The 22,959-nt window shown below is 37.2% G+C and overlaps 3 protein-coding genes across 17 annotated transcripts; 1 reads left to right on the top strand and 2 right to left on the bottom strand.

The window, feature by feature from the left end:
* Positions 1-1,670: 1,670 nt before the first annotated feature.
* On the bottom strand, positions 1,671-5,441 carry LOC113688058 (uncharacterized). 3 transcript variants are annotated; one of them, XM_072049363.1, is made up of 2 exons: positions 4,801-5,441; positions 1,671-3,118 (listed from the first exon to the last, which is right to left on the bottom strand). In XM_072049363.1, the coding sequence occupies exons 1-2, from the start codon at positions 4,883-4,885 to the stop codon at positions 1,797-1,799; spliced, it is 1,407 nt and encodes a 468-aa protein (XP_071905464.1). In that variant the 5' UTR covers positions 4,886-5,441; the 3' UTR covers positions 1,671-1,796. The 3 variants fall into 3 exon arrangements, with proteins under 3 accessions (XP_071905464.1, XP_027061469.2, XP_071905463.1); XM_027205668.2 differs by having other exon boundaries at positions 1,671-3,257; positions 4,801-5,434; XM_072049362.1 differs by lacking the exon at positions 4,801-5,441 and adding an exon at positions 3,591-4,792 and having other exon boundaries at positions 1,671-3,257.
* A 6,856-nt stretch (positions 5,442-12,297) lies between these two features.
* On the top strand, positions 12,298-17,452 carry LOC113688263 (zinc finger CCCH domain-containing protein 18). Its single transcript, XM_027206039.2, has 8 exons — positions 12,298-12,729; positions 13,796-14,770; positions 14,892-15,059; positions 15,153-15,332; positions 15,745-15,821; positions 16,152-16,310; positions 16,448-16,565; positions 16,946-17,452. The coding sequence occupies exons 2-8, from the start codon at positions 13,812-13,814 to the stop codon at positions 17,016-17,018; spliced, it is 1,734 nt and encodes a 577-aa protein (XP_027061840.1). The 5' UTR covers positions 12,298-12,729; positions 13,796-13,811; the 3' UTR covers positions 17,019-17,452.
* Positions 17,453-19,034: 1,582 nt separating this feature from the next.
* LOC113688264 (transcription termination factor MTERF9, chloroplastic) lies at positions 19,035-22,733 on the bottom strand. Of its 13 annotated transcripts, XM_072049358.1 has the most exons (8): positions 22,258-22,668; positions 21,757-21,811; positions 21,489-21,682; positions 20,719-21,408; positions 20,017-20,471; positions 19,705-19,766; positions 19,551-19,615; positions 19,035-19,389 (listed from the first exon to the last, which is right to left on the bottom strand). In XM_072049358.1, exons 1-5 carry the CDS (start codon positions 22,591-22,593, stop codon positions 20,160-20,162), a joined length of 1,587 nt encoding a protein of 528 aa, XP_071905459.1. In that variant the 5' UTR covers positions 22,594-22,668; the 3' UTR covers positions 19,035-19,389; positions 19,551-19,615; positions 19,705-19,766; positions 20,017-20,159. The 13 variants fall into 13 exon arrangements, with proteins under 13 accessions (XP_071905459.1, XP_071905462.1, XP_071905461.1 ...); XM_072049361.1 differs by lacking the exon at positions 19,551-19,615 and adding an exon at positions 22,675-22,733 and having other exon boundaries at positions 19,616-20,471; positions 21,489-21,677; positions 22,258-22,336; XM_072049360.1 differs by lacking the exon at positions 19,551-19,615 and adding an exon at positions 22,675-22,731 and having other exon boundaries at positions 19,616-20,471; positions 22,258-22,336.
* Between the last annotated feature and the right edge of the window lie 226 nt (positions 22,734-22,959).

Below are 22,959 nucleotides of genomic sequence, written 5' to 3'. Positions count from 1 at the left end.
TTATGGAACGGAGCGAATAACTATTTATTATTTATTTTGATTATTATGGTTATTGTTTATTAGTTTGAAAAGTTTCGACTCAAATACTTATAATTTGATTTTATTCCTAACTTTCACATAGTCAATAACTTAGTCCTTTTTTTTTTGGACTTGTTTTCTGGGTGTGCTTGAACTTGTGGCCTAAATTCTAATTAGTCCTAAATTAGTTCTTGAACCAAATGTGCCAAAAAAATCCAAGGCCGTTTTAACTAACTTAGGATAGTGCAGTGAAGGTTTGACAGCTAAAGAGATAGGTTCTTTTTTCTTTTTTTTTTTTGGTTTGGGAACATAAATAGCATGGATTGAAATTTGAGCAATATCTTTCCTTGTATGACGAGACAAAAATGGGTTCTCTTCCTAGTAATTTGGTGTGCTGCTGGGAGGATGACCCACCAGCAGTCTATCATGCGATTGGTCTATTGAGAATATAGTCAAAACACAGCTGACTCCGATCCCACTGCTGGTGTCCTTCCGTGCATTTTCATCTTGGAATGGAACTCGATATTATTATTCTTCTTCTTCTTTCTCCTTCTCTTGATCCAGCTTACTTGGCTCATGGCACCAGAGGAGCAAAGATTTTCAGAAAAGCATTTCAACATGAAATGAAATTGCTTAGAAAAAACAGCCAGCCAGTGGACGTCGAGTCTTACGTGGGTGGGTGGCACCGGAGCGATCAGGACGCCGGCTGGCATTTTACAATGTGGCAACTTCTGCACATCAATCAGTAATTTGATCATTATCAATGATATATCAACCAGGAATACGAGCAGCAATTGTCTGTAACCTTTGCAGAGGACTGCGATAATGAGTCGGCCGCCAGGAGAAAAATGAACACATACTTCCATCCATCCTCACGTGGCCCTTATAGTCAATTTTTTTCTTTTTCTTGTTTTTTAACGTCAAGCTTAACACAACTTCGTTGCATTTTCGTTACAAAGAAGTGAAAATGCCAACTGAAATTCAATCTTCTTATCTCAACTGTCTCCATCGTCCTACCACCAATTCCCACAACCAAATCTATTGAAAATGCACATCATTACAAACATCCCACCACCCCGGGACCCCTCTCTCTCTCTCTCTCTACAATTTATTCCATCTTTGTAATTAGGTGCAAATAAATGACAACTTCCAGTAAAATGACATTAGTATTTTCTTAGACTAAATTTGTTTTTTTCCTGCTGGATTGACAGTCGGTCGAAAACATTTCTAATGGTGTGAGAGTTGTGGATTATTACCTAGGAGGCCCTGCCAAAGTTGTTTGCTGTTATACTCTAACTAAATGTGAGTCCGTCATCTGAGAAAAGAAATGTGCTACTAGTTTCAATGCCGGCCATGCATGCAAATTCGCATATACAGCAACCTTATTTGTAAAATTTTTTATTTGTGGCCGACAAAGTGCGCAAACGTTTGCGTATTCAATCCCTTTTTTTTTTGCAACGATCGAATGGAGGGGGGTTCTTTTGAAAGTGCAATGATTCTCTCTTACTTTTTTGGTCTTTCGGACGCTGTTTGAGTCAAGAGGAAAGTGAAAAAGAACGATTTAAAATCTTAGATAAGATGACAACATATATTGGTCTATCCCTAGTTAGAGACGGTCGCAGGATGGACAAGGAAAAACTGCACAAACTGTCTTGAACAAGCATTCATCTTTTTTGATTGCCAAAACGGGTTGTAGACGACCGACATTCTCTTACTGAATATGTACATGCGTTGCCAATTTGCAACTCGATTTACAGAGATCCTTTAAAGGACAAAAATTAGGAAAGGCTAGGATCCAAAGTGAGGTGTTCGATGCTCAACAGTCTCAAAGATGAATCCAAGCGTGCATCAGAGGCACGAATTTGCATCAGTTTATCCTGCGTATCCTGAAATAAAGGACTATCCAACACACACGATACTCTATCACCTAGTGATGGATCCTCTGAAAAATTGACTAGTGCTTCAGCAGCATTTTCTCTCAGTTCCTGAGACTCATCCTCCAACATCTGAATAAGCAATGGAATCACTCCTGAATCAGCAAGAGCTACTCTCCCAGACTTATTGTAACTGAATTGGGCAATGGCCCCAGAAACCTTTTCCTTAACATCACCATTACCGCTCCTCAGGAGCTCAACTAACGCCGGAATTGCACCCGAGTCCTGCACGACAGACACCAACTGCTTGTAACTTGCCAGATGCCATGTAATATCAGCCGCTGCTGCCTTAGCTTCATCATTACTTCCTCTTAGGATTCTAACCAGGTGCTGAAAAATTGGAGCAGCATTTTCTTCAACTACAGCCAATATGCAGAACACATCCTCCGCAATCTCCTTGCCTAATGGTTCACATCCCTCGAGAATCTCAGCATACACTGGGATGGCTCCAGCTTGAGCAACTGGTCTAATATAATCAACGTGCGATGAAATCACACCAAGTGCATTAGCAGCTACCAATTTAGCTGAAGTATCCCCATTCTGAATCAAGTCCAGGAGTGCTGCCGCTGCCCCAAAATTAACAAGTGTATGCCTGGCTCTTTTAACCAATCCCAGCAACCCAATCCCTTGAGCAGCTCTAGTTCTAGATGCCATGCTGCCACACTTTGCTGATTCAATAAGAAAACGAAGGCCACCTGAATTGAGAAGTACCCTTCTAACGTCTCTCAAAAGAGATAATGCACTCAAAATTTCCAATAAAGGCCTTTTTAATCCGTCAGGACTAGCATTTAACATATTGAGAACAATTTCCAAACCACCATTTCTAACTACAGCCGGGCGATTACTATCACTGAAAGTCACCATGTTGCGAAGGCATTTCAAAATAACCATTTGCAGGTTGCTTTCTGAAGCTTGTAATAAGCTCAACAAGGAAGGAATTGCCCCACACTGGCCGATGATTACAGCCAATCTACCTTCCCCTAAGCAAGCAATGCATTTTAAGCAGTAGGCAGATGCTCCGTGAATGGATGGAGTCTGATTGTCAAATGGGCTTCTGAGAAGCTCCACAAGGACTGGTATGGCACAAGCTAAAATATTTTCAGGTGCATGTTTGGACATGCGCCCAAGCTTGAAGGTGGCTTGGATACGCTTAGATTTTTCATCACCTGCAATCACAGTTTCATATAGATGAAATGACCTCTCCCAATTTGTGCCTAGTTCTGCCTGTTTTGTATCCAATTTATCCATCATATTGAGCAGAAGACCGATAATTGGTCAACTTCGGATCTCCATTAGAAGGAACTCCTAAGATCAAATAGAGAGGGGAACAGGGAAGACAGAAAGAATGAGAAAAGCTTTTTCAAAAGTAAATTAAAAAAAAAATACTTTTATCAGGTAAAAAGAAAGGAAAAGCTTGATGGCAATGAAAAAATTCAGAAGTGCCAAAAAAATGTTGGTTGGGATCCTTGTAGGAATCTTAATCCAAGGAAGTCATTCAAGTAAGCATAGTTAAATCGAAAGTGGCAAGATGTGACAAGGAGCATTAATCAAGCCAAATCCACAATAAAAAGAAGGAATGCTTAGTTACGAGGCAGCAAATGAATGTACAAAATCACAGCTTTACATGAGTTCCATAACCTCTTTTCCTACCCAAAACAAACTTCAAAATGATCAGCATCAGTGAATCCACCAAAAACCTCAAAACAGAACATGTAAAAGAAGGAATGCTTAGTTGCAAGGCAGCAAATGAATGTACAAAATCGCAGCTTTACATAAGTTCCAGAACCTCTTTTCTTACCCAAAACAAACTTCAAAATGATCAGCATCAGTGAATCCGCCAAAAACCATAAAACGGAACATGTAAAAGATGACACTAGACTAGCTTCACTAATCTTGCACACTGAGGACCTAGTACAAGAACTCCCAACTTAGAAGCTAGAATCACTTTTACTTCATAAAGAAGATTCACATTCTACATCAGACACCTAGAAAAGAACAGTTCAGCCACACGAGTCCATGACCACATTTCAAGCTTATTTGCGATTGACTAACCAGAGTACCACTCGCCATAGCAGACAGAAAGCAAGCAAAACCATCAAACTAGTGCATAACCAATACGTCATCATCATCAGCTACAAGTACTCCCGAGGAGAAAATCAGCATCAGAACCAATATACAATCAAATTTTTATCTAAGACATTGGCTTTTTACTGGTAATTTTGGTAAATTGAGTACAAAATGACAGCAAGAAAAAGAAAAAGGAAAAAAAATACAATTTACAGGGCCTAATACTCCGAAATTAATCCTCATTCACTCATCCATGATCAGTCATGTCATCCAATGAATCCATGTCTATGAAACGAACCCATAATATGGAAATAGACCACATCTCGGCAAAGCAACTGTAATCCAGCCACTTTAAAGAACTGACTTTGATCCGTGAATGGTAATAATAAACTATACAAATTGAATCATAAGGGAAAACCCGATACAAATTATCAGTTATTTCACCAAATTGTGGAAATTTCCCTCATAATTGGCGGGATACATAGTCATCAAGAGAAAAGCAAAAAAGTGCAACAAAAAAAAAAAAGAAAAAAAAAAGGAAGAACAAATTGAATTAGAGAAAGAAAGACCTCAGCTGAGACTAAAACGATTCCAATCAAGCAGAGCCCCAATTAATAGTACATGTAGTTTCAACGACAAGTATATATCTCTTGCAAATCATAAGAAACACAAATAGGTAAAATTATTTCCAATTAAGAAAACAATAAAATTAAGCACCCGAGGACATGCGTTATATCATTGAGATTAGGGTTAATCAGCGGATTAAGATGATAATCCTAACCTCTAGTTATCAGAGAGAAATATGAAAATCTTTTCCCCTTTCTCTTCGCTTTCTCTTCTCCGTCGGCCGTTTCAGCTGGAGTCATAGATAGGTTTGTCACTTATCGGAATGAATGGTCAAATAATCCTTGAATATAATAAACTGCTGCTTAAGGCGTGGGTCCGGAACAGCCTTTTTGGAAGTTGAAATCCTGAAAGCGTGGTTTCCTAGTCCCGCTGTGCAGGATTGATATGGGCAAGCCCTTGGGGTGACAGTTTCAAGCAGCCGGAACTCTAATTGTTCTTCTGGGCTGTCAATGTCCAAGAAATGTAGGCCTAAGTGTTCATTGTGTCAGCCCAATTAGTTTTTGCCAAGACTCTGCAACTTTTTATTCCGAGCAAGTGGATGATGGATCATCATCAAGATGCGCTAACTCATTCCATCAGGGCAAAGAAAATAAAACATCGTCTGATTACCTATGGATTAGACAATAATCAAATTAATCTTGTCCTCTTTAACCTTAGCATCATGATGAAAGCCACTCGGATTTTGGATTTGGAAATGATATAAAGCTCATGAGCCTTTTTTTTTTTTTCCCCCGGTAAGCAGAACGTCTTGAACGAACCCAGAACTCTCTACTTGCAATTCCTCGTTTCCAAAACTCATGAGATTAAATGATAGCTTTTGATCGTGTCTTTTATTGAGATCACAATCTTAAACAATTGCTTTCTCGCCATTAAGTGGAGAATTTATCTTCATAATACTACTACTGTCACTGGTTTTATAGCGAAAAGTAGAAGCGTCCGCAGTAAACAATAATCTAACCAATTTAATACGTACGTTTTGTCAAGCTTTTTGACAGCAACATCATGGTGGAGAATAAATGGTACGAGATTCCTTCTTTCTCATTTCTTTCTTATTTTTCATTTTTCACAGTCAAATTGATTTTCTTACTTTGGTCAAGAAAACAAAAACAAAAAATTTCACAATACTGATAATGATGATACCCACTAATAACGGCGTCAATAGTATCAGTATGCTGCCTCTGTTATAAAAGTTGTAAATCAATGCTATGCTATGCTATGGTCCCCTTCTCCCTCATGGACCACGCATGTGATCTCTATTCAACACGACCCATAAACTGCCGATTCCCACCAAGCCTTTGCCCGAAAGAATGAGGCGCAGATGATCAAAATCCTAGTCGAGTATATCGTGTAGCTATCAATCCATGTCGAGAAAGAAAGAATTAATCCTTATGATCAAAAGAAAGAATTAACAGTCGATCCAGAAAAACAGCTTCAACTACCAGATTTGATCAATCCTTATGCTCGACAAAATGAATGAATTTTTTTTTTTTTTTTTTGCTTTTCCCACGATCGAAATTAACATGCACATGCTCAAATCCGACTGCAATTACAGAACATATCTTTCCATTCCAACTAGAAAAGAAAACCAAAAAAAAAAGAAAGAAAGAAAGGAAAAGTGAAAAATGTTGGTGCATGTGGTGTGGGGCTCTTAGTCCAATAATCGTCAATGGAAAATGGAAATATGGGAGCAATTGAGCAGGTGGAGAAGCGTGTTGTTGTGTGGAATTTGGACGTAAATGTTATTGTAACAGTGACATTGTTGCTTTGTCTGTAATCGAGTGGCAATCGATCATGTTTGGCCCACAAACACCGGCTGCATGTGATTCCTATCAGGAAACCATTTACTTTTGATTCTTTCTTTCTTTCTTTCTTTCTTTCTTTCAGCAAAGATCAAACACACTAATTCCAGGCATTATTTATCGGCTCTGTGAAATTGTTTATGACCTGCCATAAATGGCAACTGGATTCTTGTCTTGTCATTTGGCCTCCTCTCTTAGAGGAAGGCAAAAAAAAAAGAAGGAATATTTATTTCATAAACTTACATGATCCCTCAAATAATCTTCTTATCTCCTTATTCGCATTTTGTTTCCTTTTGTGCTCATGCTAAGTCCTTCCTCGACATCTAGTACAAGACTAATGGAAAATGACATGGGTATATTTGAATTTTTATGTTCGGTTATATTTGTGGAAGGAAAAAAAAAAAGAGAGAGAGAGAAATACGTTTCTTTTTTATTTTATTTTTAAATGCACAACGGCGAATCCAACAAGACTAATTGGTGGGAATTGAAGGTTGGTGATTCTCTTGAAGTGCAAGTAACTTTTTGTATTTATTGAATAACAAAGGTTTTTTGTTCTCTGGAAACCCTCAATTTTGATCGTTATCACTGTTTTATTTTCCACTTTAAAATTTCCACCTACAATTTTGGAATTTGTTGTACGCATTTCTCTCTGGATACTTTTACTAAATCCATCTGAAACACAGACAGACGTTACACTGCACCCTGCAGCACGTTGAACATGAAGATGAACATTGAGAGAGAGAGGGACTTCATTTTTCTCTATCATTCCACCAGTAGAAGATTCATTTAGATAATAATAATATTATCTCTCAATGTGGTTAATCATTTGAGGTCTTGTTTGGATCTTTGATTTGTAACCACTTGTTTTAGGGGGTTGGTGATTAATATGAATTCCAGAAATTACAATTCTTGTTGGTTGAATAGTTTTTTTTTTTTTCAATACCTACGTGATAGGGTTAATTTGTACCCTTCAATAATTAATTGGGGCTAATTTTTCTTAAGAACCTTGTAGTGACACTTTTTTTTCAAAAATATATTCTCACCCCCCTCCACACATTTTTTTAAATACCTTTCTTCACGCATTTTCCTTTCTCAACTGTCAGAAACAAGATTTGAATTTTAAACCTGACAGTAGAGAGCGCTCTAAGAATCCTCTCCTAACCACCTTACAGTGACACTTTTCATCCGCTAACTTTTACTATTTTTAATGATTAAATACTTTGATTAAAGTGGTCATTATGACTTCAACTATTATGATATCAATTTGTGACTTCCGTTCCCTTATGATAGTTACATAAGCATTCTTTTGTAACACTAGATATATGTCGTTCATACATACTTGCAGCATAATGTTGATTGGAATTCAATCAGAAAAGCAATGCTATAAGTTTGATGTTTGATACTCTATAAGTGGACATTACCATCTAGTCTAGTATGAATTAATCATCAAGCAGGCAAAAAAGTTTTGGAAATTGCTAGGTATATGGTAGCAAACATCTGAACAAGTCAACATGTTTGTTGATATTACATCTAATGTTCTAAACGGAAATGATTGGCCAGATGAAAGCAGCTTATTTGTAACAGCGCCTTCATGGGCAGCATCGGGAAGTCCGTATGGTGATTATATTCTCTCTACAATTCACAACTTTTTACTACTCCATCTTATTAGCAAAAGCATGATTATTTTTTATTTATCTTATTTGTGTTTAAATGTCCCACAGTTTGATGGACCACTTGAAGCCGGGATACAGTGAAAGAACGAGCTGGCTGATTAATTTACCAAATCAGCCACTAATTGGTCCAACAATTACTTGACACGTGACTTCATAGCTCAGGAACAATAATCGAGATTGATTTCCATTGATGCTAGTATCATTCTACCATCAAATTATGGTTGTGCATAACTTTTAAGCACTAGTCGCTTGATTAGTGGTCATTTCACTGAAAAGTGAAGCTGTAATATGGACGAATAGGAAGGTTGGAACTGAAAAGGTCAAAGCACTAAGCCACTAACCTCCCAATCCCATCCGCAATTAAACTCCTCCCACTACTAATTACCCTTCCACCCGGGCACATTAAAAATTAAAAAGAGGAAACAAAAAAAAAAAGAAAAGAAGAAGAGAACCCTTTGAATTTGATGATATATTGCAGCCTGCTTAAACAAATGGATGGTTTGGTGCAATTACGTTAGAAACTCAGCGAGGAGCAATTTATAGGTGTGCTTAGAGATGGAATTAGATGTTTAGCATTTTGGGGCCAAGGATCATTAATTAATTTGATGAGTAGTGTATTTGTTTAGTGATCGTGGCGCGTCGATGTCACATGGGGCAACTTTGATTGGATTTCAGGACTTTTCTTCAAGTACAAAAATATGCATTAAACTTTTATACATACTTCCATTCCCCTTCATCCCTTCTTATAATAATTATAATCAATTTGTGACTTCTTCTCTCACCACGTAGAATTATGGAAAATGCATAAGCATTCTTTTATAGGAGTAATACAAAAATAATAGATGTTGAATACTAACTATGCAGAAAAAATAGGTGTTATGTAGTGCGAGAATGCTTAGCTTAGAATGATTCCTCCATAAAACTACTTATTAGAACATTATCTAGACTAGACTGGTCTAAACTACTCCCACTCCTTTTCCTCCGCCGGAATAAAATAATAATTTCCAATTCGCTGACTAAAAAACAAATGAATACGCAGCTAAATATGTAGCAGTAGCAGAGCGGGCATCTGAATAAGGTCAACATGTTTGTTAGTACGTACGTCTTTGAGAATTGAGAACCCTTGACAGCTTCAAGTTATTCAGGATTTTTTTTTTTGAAAAAAATGGTGTAAGCTTGAAGTTGGGTGTTGTGGATATGGTTTAAATTACACGTAATATGCTAAATGGAAATGATTGGCTAAGTAGTCAACTCCGGACACGTCGCTAAAACATTTTCCTTCTTTTGTTTAGTTTTTTCTAATATTTATGTAATTTGCAAAAGCTGATTGTGATTTTCATCCTATGCTAAACTGACATCTCTTCGCATGCAGAATACGGCCGTACGCATGGATGTATTCTTTCCACAATTCTGTAATGCAAGAGTTTAGATTCTTTTTTTTTTTCTTTTTTTTTTGTTGGGGGGGGGGGGGTTTGTTGAGCAGAATCTTCTTAGTCAAATAATTTAGTCTCAAACTCAAGAAGATTTATCCAAAAAATAAAGCAAGTCTTTTTGCAAACCTTTATGGAAAAGAGCAAGATGGTTAAATGCCCCATGTTAAACCAATATATTAATCTATACTCTATATATATATATATATATATAAAGGAAGAGATGGAGTTTTGGGATAAATATTTTTTTTGTCACTTTATATACTTTCAACTTTACTTTCCTGAAAATTACTCACTATTTACACAAAATGCTAAAATAACTAAATTTGATTATTTTTAACCAAAACTCATCTAAACACATCTTGACAAAATGATCGACTGATAGTAAGTATTGAAACTACTAAAATAACTATCATTTGATGGAAAAAAAAAAAGGTTAAAATACCACCATTTGCTTTAGTAACAAAAATTTTATATAAAATTGATTCACCGAAAAGCATTTTTAGTTGGACACACATTGCATATGCCTTAGTTGGAATTTTTTTTTTGTTTTTTGTTTTTTGGGGGGTGTACAAATAAACGTAGTGCTTACAACTTACAAGCAAAGCAAAGCAAAGAACAGATTGGAAGATGACGCAGAAGAAGAAGAAATCAAAAAAGTCAAAACATCCAAAATTTGGAGAGTCCACGCGGGCGGGGACGGTAACTGAAGCCCGCTTCCACAGCAGATCTAAACTGTCCCTCCTAAGTCTCTCCTCGCATCTAATAACTGCCCCCTTTCACTGCTCCCTTTGACTCTTCACAACAAATCTAAATCTTATACAGTACTACTTGTGGTACTATATATTTTAATCTTTAACCATCCACCTCCATGGCCCCACTCTATCGCCTTCATGAGAAACTGAAGACAGCAAAAAAAAAAAAAAAAAAAAAGCAACGTAGGAAAAACTTTCTCTGTCATCCGGACGTCCAGCCGCTTGAAACGGTCCCTTACTTAGTTCTTCTTCCCAAAACACCCCCTTCCCCTTCCATTAATTATTTTTATGCCTTTTTAGATTTTTTCTGAATAAAATACTTTTTTATTGTTGTTTGCTAAATTGCCAGCAAATAGTACAAAACTCTTTGTCAGCTGCTCTGTTAACTGCCGCATTGCCAAAACAAAAATTTGTAATTTTGTCCATTTTATAGCTTCTCTGGCTTGAAATTCTTCCTGCGGCGGATGGGCCAGCAAGAACTGTTCAGCTTTATCCCTTAAACAGGAGACAAAAAATCATGAGAGTTTTTTTTTTTCTTTCTGGGAAAAAAATAATAAATAAGAGCAAACATCACGTGCCAATAATGACTTAATTACGTCTACAGTGTTAACTTTGTGATTAGGACTCTGTCATATAAAACGTTACAATAAATAATCCATTCTGAGTGTAAACTTGAGTGAGTCATTTGTTATATATATATATTAAGGAGAAAGTGTATTGAGAGCACACAAGATTCCAGAAATCACAATTTGACCCCACCAAGGTGAAGGTCATTTGCGCTTTGCCCCTGAGTGCAATGCTTTTAAACCGAGAAAAATATTAACCACTTCAACAGTTGATCATTCAAAACAAATTTATCCTTTGTAGGATAATCCAAAAAGTTTTTCTATCACCAACTTTGATATTTGAAACTTGAACTACTGTTAAGAAATTTTTCTTTAAAAAAAAAAAAGATGCATAACTGTTCAAAATGGATATACATATATTAGCACTATATTACACTCTCCTCTAAGCATTTTTCATTTACATGTCCTGACTCAAAATTTTATTTATTTTGAAAATTGCATCACCGGTATCGTAACATTTTTCTTCGAATCAGGTTTTTAGAACGAAAACAAAGGAACTGAATTTGGCCATTTCGACGTCTAAAGAGGATGCTATAATAAGTGAAAATTCAATTGAAACGCTATTTATGACTAAATTTGGCGAGTGGAATTATCGAAAGGAACCATTAACCATAAGACGCCAGAGCGACGAGTCTATTAGAATTTGTGTCTCAGGGGTTGCAAAGTGCAGGCGACTCCATACTTAGGAGGAGGGGGAAGTGTAATTAACTGCACAATTTTTGGCCATATATTTGTATCTGAAATTGTTTGTGGTGTACAACGAGACATAAATGATATGAGTGGGGTCGATTAACAAAAAAGGAGGAGTGGGGGTCCTGTGTTGAACAAGTTGCATCTAATCATGTCTAGTGCTCCCTTAATCATAGTGATGAACAACATGACAAAATATACAGTAACATTGCACCTTATTATTATTATTATTCAATAAAAGTAGACAATAATAAAAGATTAGGATGTATAAGCAATTTTATCCTACATCAAAGGGCAGCTCTAATCATCTTAATCAAATCCTTCCCATGCAAATCCAACGGTCCAATCAGAGGAGGAGGCGCTCTGTGATCAAGAGAAAACCCCCACCCCACGTTGTTGCCACTCAATTCATCCTCCGCCCGACATCTGTAGTCTAAGCTTTGCCAATCTCTAAAAACTAATCCAGTTTACCTTACCCTCAATTTTCAATTTTGCCACTACTAGTACGAGACCATTATCCAAAACCCACAAATTGAAATAATAAAAAAAACTGAATGGCTTTTTTTTTTTTTAATATAAAAAAATTTGTTTATCATATCATCCGCTCGGATTTCTAGCAGGGGTACTATCGTAACATCGTAAACTTCAAGCTGTCTTCAACAATTTCGTAACTCTAGGAATATATTTTGTTTATTATGAATTAATTAGTATCATAATGCTAGCTGGAAAATTTAAACAAATTCCTTAATAAGTGACATTACCAACTTTTTTTTTTCTTCTTCTTGGAATAGGAAATTCAAATTAAAGTAGAATTTTGCCTGCTTTCATTCTTTTCTTCTTCTTTTCATTTTATTTGAATAATATTTTTTTTCGGAGGAAACACAGTTGTGCCTTTTTTTAAAAGCTTTCAATTCTGTCATTTTGCTTTCTGGTACGGTGTCTTTACTCTCTTCCCTTTCTCCGAGAGAAGTGAAGCAAAACCAGAGATGGAGTGAAGTGAAGAGGCAAATTCTGAGTTTTGTTTTCAGTTTTTTCTTCATGGGTTCAAGCAGTTTTGGGGTCTCCTTTGACACTTAAATTTTCTTACTCATACTCAAAAGGTTTTGTGGGGTATGTAAAAATCTGGTCTTTTTGCTGTTTTATATGCTCTTCCAAATGGACTTTTTGTTGAGTCTCAAGATGTATTTTCACTCTGGTTGTACTTCTTGTCTATTGAAATCCTGAGAACAGGTTTTTAAGCCTCAAGATTGAGGTCTTTTCTTTTTTATTGGTCTGCTTTTGCTTCTTTAATGCGTGCAAGAGTACTCTTTTTTTTTTTTCCCTTTCTTATTTTTAAGGGGGGAGAGTGGGAAGGGGGGTTGAAATCTTCATGATGTGGGAGCATGATTGTGGATTATCATTATCTAATGATGTTTGAATTTTGAAACCCTGTACTGGAAGTTGTTGTATTCTATATGGTAATGAACCGGGGGAATAGGGACTTTGAGTTGAATCAAAACTCAAACTTTTGGTTTGTGTAAGGGGGAAGTTTGGTTTGCTTTCAAGAATTTGAAATTCCAATACCTTCGCATCTTAACTTGGTTGAATTTCTTGTTCATGTTTTTCTTATGGTACTCTTTGGATCTTCAGTGTAATCTTTTTCTGTAACCGCTCTAGTGAAAATTATGCAGTTTTCATGCATTCACTGCTTGGTACCCTTATTTTTTTCCTTTTTCAATATTTTCGGCTTTTGTTTATTTTTCTGCAAAAGATTGCAAACTTTACTGTTTCCCTGTTTAGTAAAAAGTCTTACTTTGGCTTTCTCACCGTCCTACAGCCTTTCTGGAGTTGTCTGAGGCTTTGTTTTTTCAATTTTTCCTGAAATGGATTGGATTCAATTAAGCAATGAGGTGGAATGATTTAGTAAAACTGAGATCTTAGCCCTTTTTGAGGTTTGCCCTAGGCCAAGTTGTAGTCTTTACTGTCTTTTAGATTGTGTCTCTGACAAGATTGTAGCAGCCTTGGCCTTACGCTCTCAGTCTTTCATTTATATTGTTATCTTAGGCTTGCTTTTTGGGTTTTTTTTCCCAAGATCCCATCATTATTATCTGGAAATAATTATAGCCTTTTTTTTTTAAAAAAAAAATATCTTTGTTTTGCTAATTCTATTTTCTGTTTTGGGTTGATATATGTGCAGTTACCAGCACAATAAAATGGATTCCATTGAGGCTGCTAAAGTTGTACATGACAGAATAATGAAATTAGAACCTGAACATGATGTTGCTAGGAAGATAGTTGGATATATTTACTTACATGACTTCCCTGATCAAGAGATGATAAGATTAGCTCTGGGACCTGACCAATTAATCCGTAGTTTGGTACAGAAAGCGAAGGCTGCGCTAATGTTAGGCTCGACACCAGTTCCGTCTCCTCCAATTTCACCTAATATGAATCCTACTCCTATTTCAGATCATTCTCTTCAATATACCACTTTTTCACCTGCTTCCCCTCGGCGCTTTTCATCTCCTGCTGCTTTCCGGGTTTCAGCTTCATACTGGGAACGCCAATTAGCCACTGACCAACAGCCTTTGAGTAATGGGGATTTTATACCAGTAACTTATCCTGATTCAGTCCCTGATGATCATAGGTTCGAAAATCAGTTTCTGGGCATGGAAGAACAGCTAGAACCAGTGAGCCTAAGAAATTTGGATTTTCCTGGTGATTTTTATTACCCTGAAGCTGCATTTTGCAATGCAAATGGTGGAGGCAGCAGGGTTCCTCTTAGCCAACTTGAGTTTCCAATCAAGACTTGTCACTATTTCAACAGGGGGTTTTGTAAGCATGGCAGTAATTGTAGGTACTTTCATGGACAACCGTTTCCAGATAGCTATCCTCAAGTTTTTGGCCCTAGTTCAAATGAGAATGCTTATGAAGATCAACTGTTGTCGCCTGGTTCCCTTGAAAAATTGGAATTCGAAATCACAGAGCTCTTGAAATGTAGAAGAGGGAACCCAGTTTCAATTGCATCACTGCCGATGATCTACTATGAAAAATATGGGAGAACTCTTCAGGCTGAAGGATATCTGACTGAGAGCCAGAGACATGGTAAAGCTGGTTATAGTTTGACAAAACTGCTTGCTCGATTGAAGGGCAGTATTCGCCTGATTGACAGGTATGATCCTTAATCATGGTAGCATTGTTGTAGGTTTTTTTTCCTGGTAGCATTATTAATTCAGGTTTTATTGTTAATTCTGGTACCATTCTGTGTTTGACCCTTCACTGGTTGTGTACAGGCCTCATGGACAGCATGCAGTGATACTGGCTGAAGATGCACCAAAGTACATGGAATCGCGGGGTGAAAAAAATGATCCTGGTCCAATTGTTAGTGGTTCACGACAAATATATCTAACATTTCCAGCTGAGAGCACTTTTTCAGAGGAAGATGTCTACAATTACTTCAGGTAAGCTGTCTCAATCTTCCATATTTCGGCAACTTTGAAATATGAATTTTGCTTCCTGGAATTTATCTAGTTCTTTTTGCAACTTCTCTGTAGTACTTTTGGCCCAGTTCAAGATGTTAGAATTCCTTGTCAGCAGAAACGGATGTTTGGTTTTGTAACTTTTGGTAGTGCTGACACTGTCAAGATGATTTTGTCAAAAGGGAATCCACATTATGTTTGTGGTGCTCGTGTTCTTGTGAAACCCTACAGGGAAAAGTCAAAGCTTGTTGACAGGTATGCTGATGATGTTCATTAAGAATTCCATAGGATTTATTCATCATTTGGTTTCTTTTGCTAAAGTTTTAGTTTGAGTTATTTCATTCCTTGTGAATTTGGTTGGTTATATTATGTAGTGGGCATACATTATGTAGTGGATATATATTAATAACAGGAAGATGCTTTGCTTATCATTGTACCCTTGGGTGATGGTGTGTGTAAATGATGTTTGAAGATCACCCAAAATGAGTTTTTCAGTTCTGCTTTATGCCATAAATCCTAAAAGTCTAACTAATACAGATATTTACATACAGCGTATCTCCATGCATACTTTTATCTCTGCCTAAAATTTTTTATTTATAATAGTAGCACCTGCAAGAAGAACCTTCTATTCTCTGCCTGACATGGTGAGGTCATTGGTCTAATGCAGGAAGTTTCCAGAGAAGCTTGAGTCTCCAATGTGCTACCATCTGGACCACATAAATATGGATTCTGAGCTTCAAGCTAGTAAGGAATTTTGTATTTACTGCACTCCAACTTGAAGACTTGAATTTTGATGATGTGTATGCGTTTGCTGGTAACTTGAGGAAAAACCTAGTTCTCTTCCTTAATATGTAGAGACAATTGTTTAAATGCAGATTTTGTCTGTATCATGGACTACAAGAATTTGGTTGCCTAATTTTGTATATAAACTCTTTCTGCTTAATGAGTATAGATGTATTCTGTAGATTGTCCCTATTCATGATGTTTCTGCATTCACCTCTTACATCACCCAATAATACCTTTAGTTGCAGCACGTTCTCTTCTATATGAATAATTTGATTTGGATTGCAACAGGATGGCATTCACCCAGAGTCAGAAAAATTCAAGGGCAGGAGCAGGAGCAACAGGTCATTGAATTGGAGAGACGCATGTCACAGTTAAAATTAGCAAGAAAACCTCTTGCCAGTCGATCTTTTTTTGGCCATTCCATGGATGAACTAAAACTTTCAGAAGGTTTGTCATGTGTATCATATGTGATCATGAGTTTGTATCTTTTATCACTCATCTGTACCCTGGTTTGGGCTCCAGTGTGCTCACAATTTTTCGTTTGTTTCTTTATTATTTACAAGGTGTGTGAATGTTTGTTGCAGATTGTTTTAAGCTTTCATTGCCAGAGAACTATAATCATTTTCTGGATGTTTTGAGTTACGGATCAACAAGTGATGATAACCTAAAACGTCGTGGCACTAACTTTACTGATCAAGGGAGGTATGGAAGATATCTGTTGCCAGCCTGTCTTGTCATTCAGTATTACGCTTTCATGTATTCGCAGTTGGGTATGCATGTGCTTGTTGACTTATTTTCTTCTTGCTGGTATTCTTAATTGGTTACCTTTTACCTTTTAGTCACTCAGTATATATTGGGCTTTTAAGATATTTCTCATGCTAAGCGAATTCATATTTGAACCTATTATTTAGCTTCCTGTGCTCAGTGCTTACATTTCATTGTCTCCATGTCATTGAGATTCACGATTGTTCTACTCATATTTGAGTTCTTATTCTTTTTACTATTCACACGCTTACTGCTATCTGCTTGCATATTTGGATATCTGATTAACTTCTTCTTATTTTGTTCCCCCATCATTACAGCAATGAAGGTTTGAATCTCCCTGACAGCCCATTTGAATTGCCGGTAGCAAGCAGCATTTCTTCTGTTATATAGGCACTGAGAGTTGAACTACTGGTCCTGGAAGGCAGTATCTTTTCTTTGACAGAGTACAGCTATTAGTCAGGTTTCCAAATTGTCGTTTGGATTTACAAAACATAGTTTGCATCAAGTACAGTTTAGCAAAGGAAGGATCATCAAAGGCATGTCCTCTAGGAAAGAAGAATGACACCGAGAATATGTAGAAGTTCTACAGGTTTTTCTTTTCTTTATATATTTCAATCTTAGTCACAGAAAAAGGAAGAGGTCTTGAATATCTAGAAGTCGAAATGTAATATAGCTTTAGATGAAACAAGCTAAGTATATATGGCAGGTTTCAGAGAGGTGAATATAGTATTAGAATCTGTGACCTAGAAATAGACTAAACAACTACAAACCGAAGTGCTGGTGGCATATTTTCAACTAATTGATGAAGATCAGTTTGCTATTTAGTGTTGTCTCCACTTCGATCAATTTATCCATGCCAACCTGCTAGTTTCTTGTTATTTGATCTTTTGCTTAAGCTATGCACATTTTGCCACCATGCTGAGGATTTGAAAAAAGCCTCATTTATAGAATTATTCTTAGACTAACTGATTTCTCATGTTGCACTGCCTTTTCGGCCTAAAGTCATTATGATCAAGGGTTTATTGTTGAGATGATAGGTCGTTTCTGTGGTTGTTCCTGTTGCACAAGGAGTTTAGGGTCTTTATGGCAAAGTTCTGTGTAATCTGCTGACCGTTGGCGAATATGCTTGTGCCTTACTCTCTGTTCCATGGTCATCTTGCTTTCCCCCTCAGAAGGGAAGTAACAGGAATATGTGGGGCTTTCAAAGTCCAAGATTAAAAAAGATATCTTGGACTCGGTTACCCTTTTCCTCGCTTCGTTTCTTAAATTTCACCGTTGTCCAGCTATATAAAACTGTACCACACAAACATAAAGCTTGCTTTTGTCCAAAAAGGTTGAAGATGCGTTGTCCCTCTGGAAAGCAATGGACAGGCCCTGTTAAATATAAGTTTCTGTATAGCCTATGATGTGAGAATTGACCCTCGTGATAAAGGTAAATGGAGCATATGCGGAAGGTCACACTTGAGCCGAAGCTTATCCTGCTGTACAGCAATTCTGGAAAGTGACATGTGATAGGCGCCACCGTTTTCGATTTGGTTTGGAATTAATTTATAAGGTTGTGTTTAGTCACCTCGAGTTGGACTGCCCCTCTTCATCTTCATCTTCATCTTTACCTGGATCCAGCAGACCAAGATGCTCAAAAAGGCCGATGATGATCAGGCACTGATCTAGTAGTAATTGTTTGAAAACCGGATCATCCAAACGTTCTCTTGAGCTCATCAAAAATAGACATAAATTAAACATAAAGATGGCTGGATGTGGCAAAAATAGGCCCGCTAATCTCGGGAAATAAAGATAACGTCACAGTAGCCGCAGATAGAAGCTTCATTTCTTCCAGGCAAATGGAAATGTCTATGTATAATAACGTCCCGACAAAAAGCTAATGGGATCAAGAACAAAAATCCCCCGGTTGGAGTGTAGGAGGACCAGTACAGCAACAGTGACAATGAGTTTTCTTCCTCCATTGGATAATGAATTTGGTTGAGCCATCAATTGGACGGCAACAGGAAACCATCAGGTCCCACGCTTTTGAGTTGACATAGTGCATGGTGCCAAATAGTAACAATTAAGGAGAAGCCAGCACCTGATTTCCTGGATAAATAAATTCTAAACATCTTTATTTTTTTCCCCTTGAACAAGGTAAATTTCAAGGTGGCAATTCATCAATATCCATGTCATTTTGGTCCTTCCCCGAACTGGATCCTAAGTCTTGACAGGTGGAACTCTAATACTTGTGTTACATGAGATGAGACTAATCGCTTTCTTGGCCACAGTCTTTGATCATTCTGTCGTTGATTGTTAAGGAAACTGTGTCATCAACTGCTAATTAATGCTTCTTTCGGATGCCATACCATGCCACGTATCCTGATGCATACAGGTTCCGGGATAATTGTTGTTCTGTTGAGATTTGAAGGCTTACTTCTTTCAATTGAAGGCCTTTTTGCTTGTTTAGACCACAAAATGGACAACATGAATCATAAGATTTTACAATGATGTGATTCACAGTGCTAAACATATGATTTTACAATCTATTCGACAAATTTTACCGAGTTTAGGCAGTTGCCCCTTCTCTGTTTGGACTTTAAACAGACCATGTTTCGATAAGATACAGATCAGGTAGATGTATAGTACTGCTCTCATACATGCTTCTTTATGGCTTGTAAAGTGGGTGGTGTCGCTATATTTCTGGTATCCATATGCATTGATTCCTTTGATCTGAACGCAATACTGGAATTCCAGCAGTCTACATCATCCAGGACTTCTGGCAAAAATGAAATGAGAAGTAAGAATATGTTTCAAGGCATTAACAGCCAAAGAATATGTAGGTACGGTACAAAAATGACACACTGTTGCAAAGCAAATGTATAACAGAACTGTGAGAATAACACATACACAATGACTTGTTAACCTCTGGTTTCTCACCAGAAAATATGTAAGCCACTTGAGAGAAAAGAAAAACCCTGAGATAAAATGCAAGTAGGATTAACCTGTAATAGGTTGAAATTAGAGCCATCAGACACGAGCTTAATACTAGCAAATCCAATGATGAAATAGCATCATTTTGGAAAGGGCCAACCTTGAACGTCCTGGCTTCATCGACACTTTTGACTTTTATATAACCATGAATATATCAGCTTCCTGTTAGATCATTTCCAGTAACAGGCAAGGAGAACAGTGACAGAGTCAAATAAAATCTTCAATATGAGATGCTCAGTGCATCGCACTCTGTCTGAGGATGTCTGAGGACGAAGCAAATGCACAATTTGAACATAATTAATGCTCTAAGATTTTTAATCCAAAACCTTATGGTGTTAACAAAGTACTTCACCAGTCCAACTAGGTGAGTAACTGAAACCAATTAATCTACTGAAAGCAAAGACTCTCTTACCATATATCTGTGAAACAGCATCAGAGGTTCACCCTCACAAATTCTTGAATGCTTCAAGAAAGAGGTGCATAATGGTATAGAAGAGACATTATTTCCTCTACAATGTCTGAAGAAGACAAATTTCAAATTTAAATATTGCTGTGTTATCTTTCATACTTCTTTGCAAAGTCCCTGAGCAATAATTTCTGCCGAAAGTCGAGATATTTGTCTAAGCTCGTTCCTGCCCATTGCTGACAGAAGTGCTCGTCAGTTGGCACAAATGAACTTAAAGGAAATGGTCCCTTTGGAGCTTTCTTCAGAGAAACCAAAAACCTGTGGCGAGGCCGAATCCTTTGGTCCAGAGACAAGCTCAGGTACATTGGATACTTGGTCAATGAGTGAACCTCATTTCGAAGTTCATTTATCAAATACATGTACTTAGGCTTCAGATTTTTTTCCAGAGAAAGTGAGAGCACCTGCACACGGGTTGCAATCATCTCTGAGCCATATGAGAAGATAATCCAGGAACAAAAACATTTCAAATGTTCTCTCCATCGCATAAGCACAATCAAAAGCCTCTTATTGTCAACATTCAAAATAGTTTTGCACATAGATTATCAAAATGAGCAAGCAATAAGATGATGCAATTAACAACTGTAAAACATAAGCTCAGGCAGCTACATCATCTTAAAGTAGTTTCATTCATAATAAAGACAAACAAACCTGTGCAAGGCTAGTCAAGACTTTTAATATGTCAGCATTGCGCAACCCAATACTCCTCAGGAAATTAATCCTTGGGAGTAATCCATCTTCAATACTGTAATGAAGTAATTGGGGATGCTTTGTGACCATCTTCACTATACTATCTCTGGGAGCACCCAATTCTTTGGCAAGAAATTTGAGACGAGTATTCCACGAACTGTCAATCCGCTGAACCAGGATTTGAGGGCTCAACTGTACAACCTTGCTTAGGTCACTCTTCTGGATACCTACCTCCTCCAACAGGTACCTCACTGTGGGCTTTAATGAGTTTTCCACACTGTAAGAAAATAGGGAAGGAGTTGCTGTAATTATCTGCCCTATTTTTGAATCTGGAATGTCCAAACCAGCCAAAAAAGCTACATGGGATTTCAGATTGTTCTCCACCGTATACTCAAGAATCTGAGGCTGCCTCATTATCATCTTTCTAATGTCTCTGCACTTAACACCGACACTCAACAAGAATTCCAATCTTTCTTGTGCTGATACAACATTTATCTGGAGGGAAGGCATGTGTCTCTCATACATTTGGATAAAGTGTGAATCTTTTAGTCCAAAGCCGCTGAGATAATCAAGAAGTGCGAAGCATCCTTCGTCTAAATCTAGTTCTTCTATTAAACGGTGATACTTGGTCTTAGAGGATATTCCCACGTCCTGCTTCAGCCATATAAAGTTCATACAAGTACTATTGCAAAACAGTATTCTTTACATATTCTAATGGTTATAGTGCGTACCTTTTCTTTGGCATCTCCAGCAGATGAGCCAGTAGTAGCTAAAAATTTTGAAGTATTATGAAAACTGCCAGTGTTTCTCATGTATAAGGCATTTCTTCCTTTTCTTTTGCCAAACCTGCCTTTGTTCATTTCTAGGCTTTTCCCAGAGTTCAATGATCTTACACCCCATCGACTTTCAAAATTTTCGTGCTCGACTGCGTAAGAGGTTATTAAAGTCATAGTCAAACAAAAGATTGAAGTAATTTATCGTGGAGAACTTGAAGTATACCTTGCCTTGTTTTGCTTGCATTCCACGATTTTGTTTTATCTCCTGGAGAATCATCCTACAGTATTTGATAGCACATCGTTAAAAGCGAGCAGCAATGCAGTCAAAGATAAGGATAGTTCTATACAACATGTAAATTTTGCAATCAATTACTAGCTAATGTGAAATGAACAAATTGAAGCAAGAATTCGTTTCTGTAACTAGACTTCGAGTAATATTTATCGAATGGAAAACTACAGCAGAGAATCCATGTTGGAATAGTCCGATTGAGACTACAGAATCTAAAGGTTGCACCTTTGAAATGAAAACTCAACCATATCTATAACCAATTGCTAAAAGTTAATCTTGCTTAATTTGAATAACATTTAAAACAAAGCTGCTTAAGTACGAAAAAATTATAATAATACAGTAGAAAAGTATGCTTTCAGGGAAGAACGGAATAAAAAAAAAAACACCCAACTAATTTGCTAAGCAGGCAATTAAAGATAAAGAAACAAAACCCACGTCAGAAAACCAATCATCATCCTCGTTTTCTTCAGCATCATCTTCCTCAGTGTCATAAGGTGAAATCGGTCGGCCGTACCTAGACATGTGCTTGGACTTAAGAATATTCGGATTGGAATGAGATGACGCAACGCCAATTCTGCTAAATATAACTCTATTTTTAATGTTTCTGCTTCCATCAGCAGAAGAAACACGGGACAAATTTAAGAAGATTAAAGAAGGAGAAGAAGATTGAAAGGGAAATCCACTAAATAATGCGGAATTGAAGCTTGGGCACGTAGCCATATGCTGTCTAATAGCATACTCATAGTAGGAAGAGTGAAAGGAGACTGACATAGCAAGAAGAAGAATATACTCTAAAACCCTAAAGCCCTTGAAAGCAAAAACAAGTTCTTCTTTAAAGGGAGAGGACCGTACAACATCTATCTTATCTTCTTGGTTCGCATATTATCTCCTCCCCGGGTCGCCATCCGTCATCAGTTCAGTCAAATTATGCATTAGTTATTCCCACAACACAAGTGTTTGTCTGAAGCAGGAGGCGGTGATTTTTGTTATTATTACTCCCTCCGTCCCACTTTGATAATCCTACTTTGATAATCCTGTATTCCTTTTTCATTGTCCCAAATTGTAGTCCACTTTCCAATTGAAGAATGTAGTTGTATTTTAATTTTTCTAAAATACCCTTATTCAATATAAGTAGTT

Source organism: Coffea arabica, chromosome 5e (assembly GCF_036785885.1).
Source record: "Coffea arabica cultivar ET-39 chromosome 5e, Coffea Arabica ET-39 HiFi, whole genome shotgun sequence".
In the NCBI taxonomy this organism is placed as follows: Eukaryota; Viridiplantae; Streptophyta; class Magnoliopsida; order Gentianales; family Rubiaceae; genus Coffea; species Coffea arabica.
This window is presented reverse-complemented; position numbering and strand designations above follow the sequence as displayed.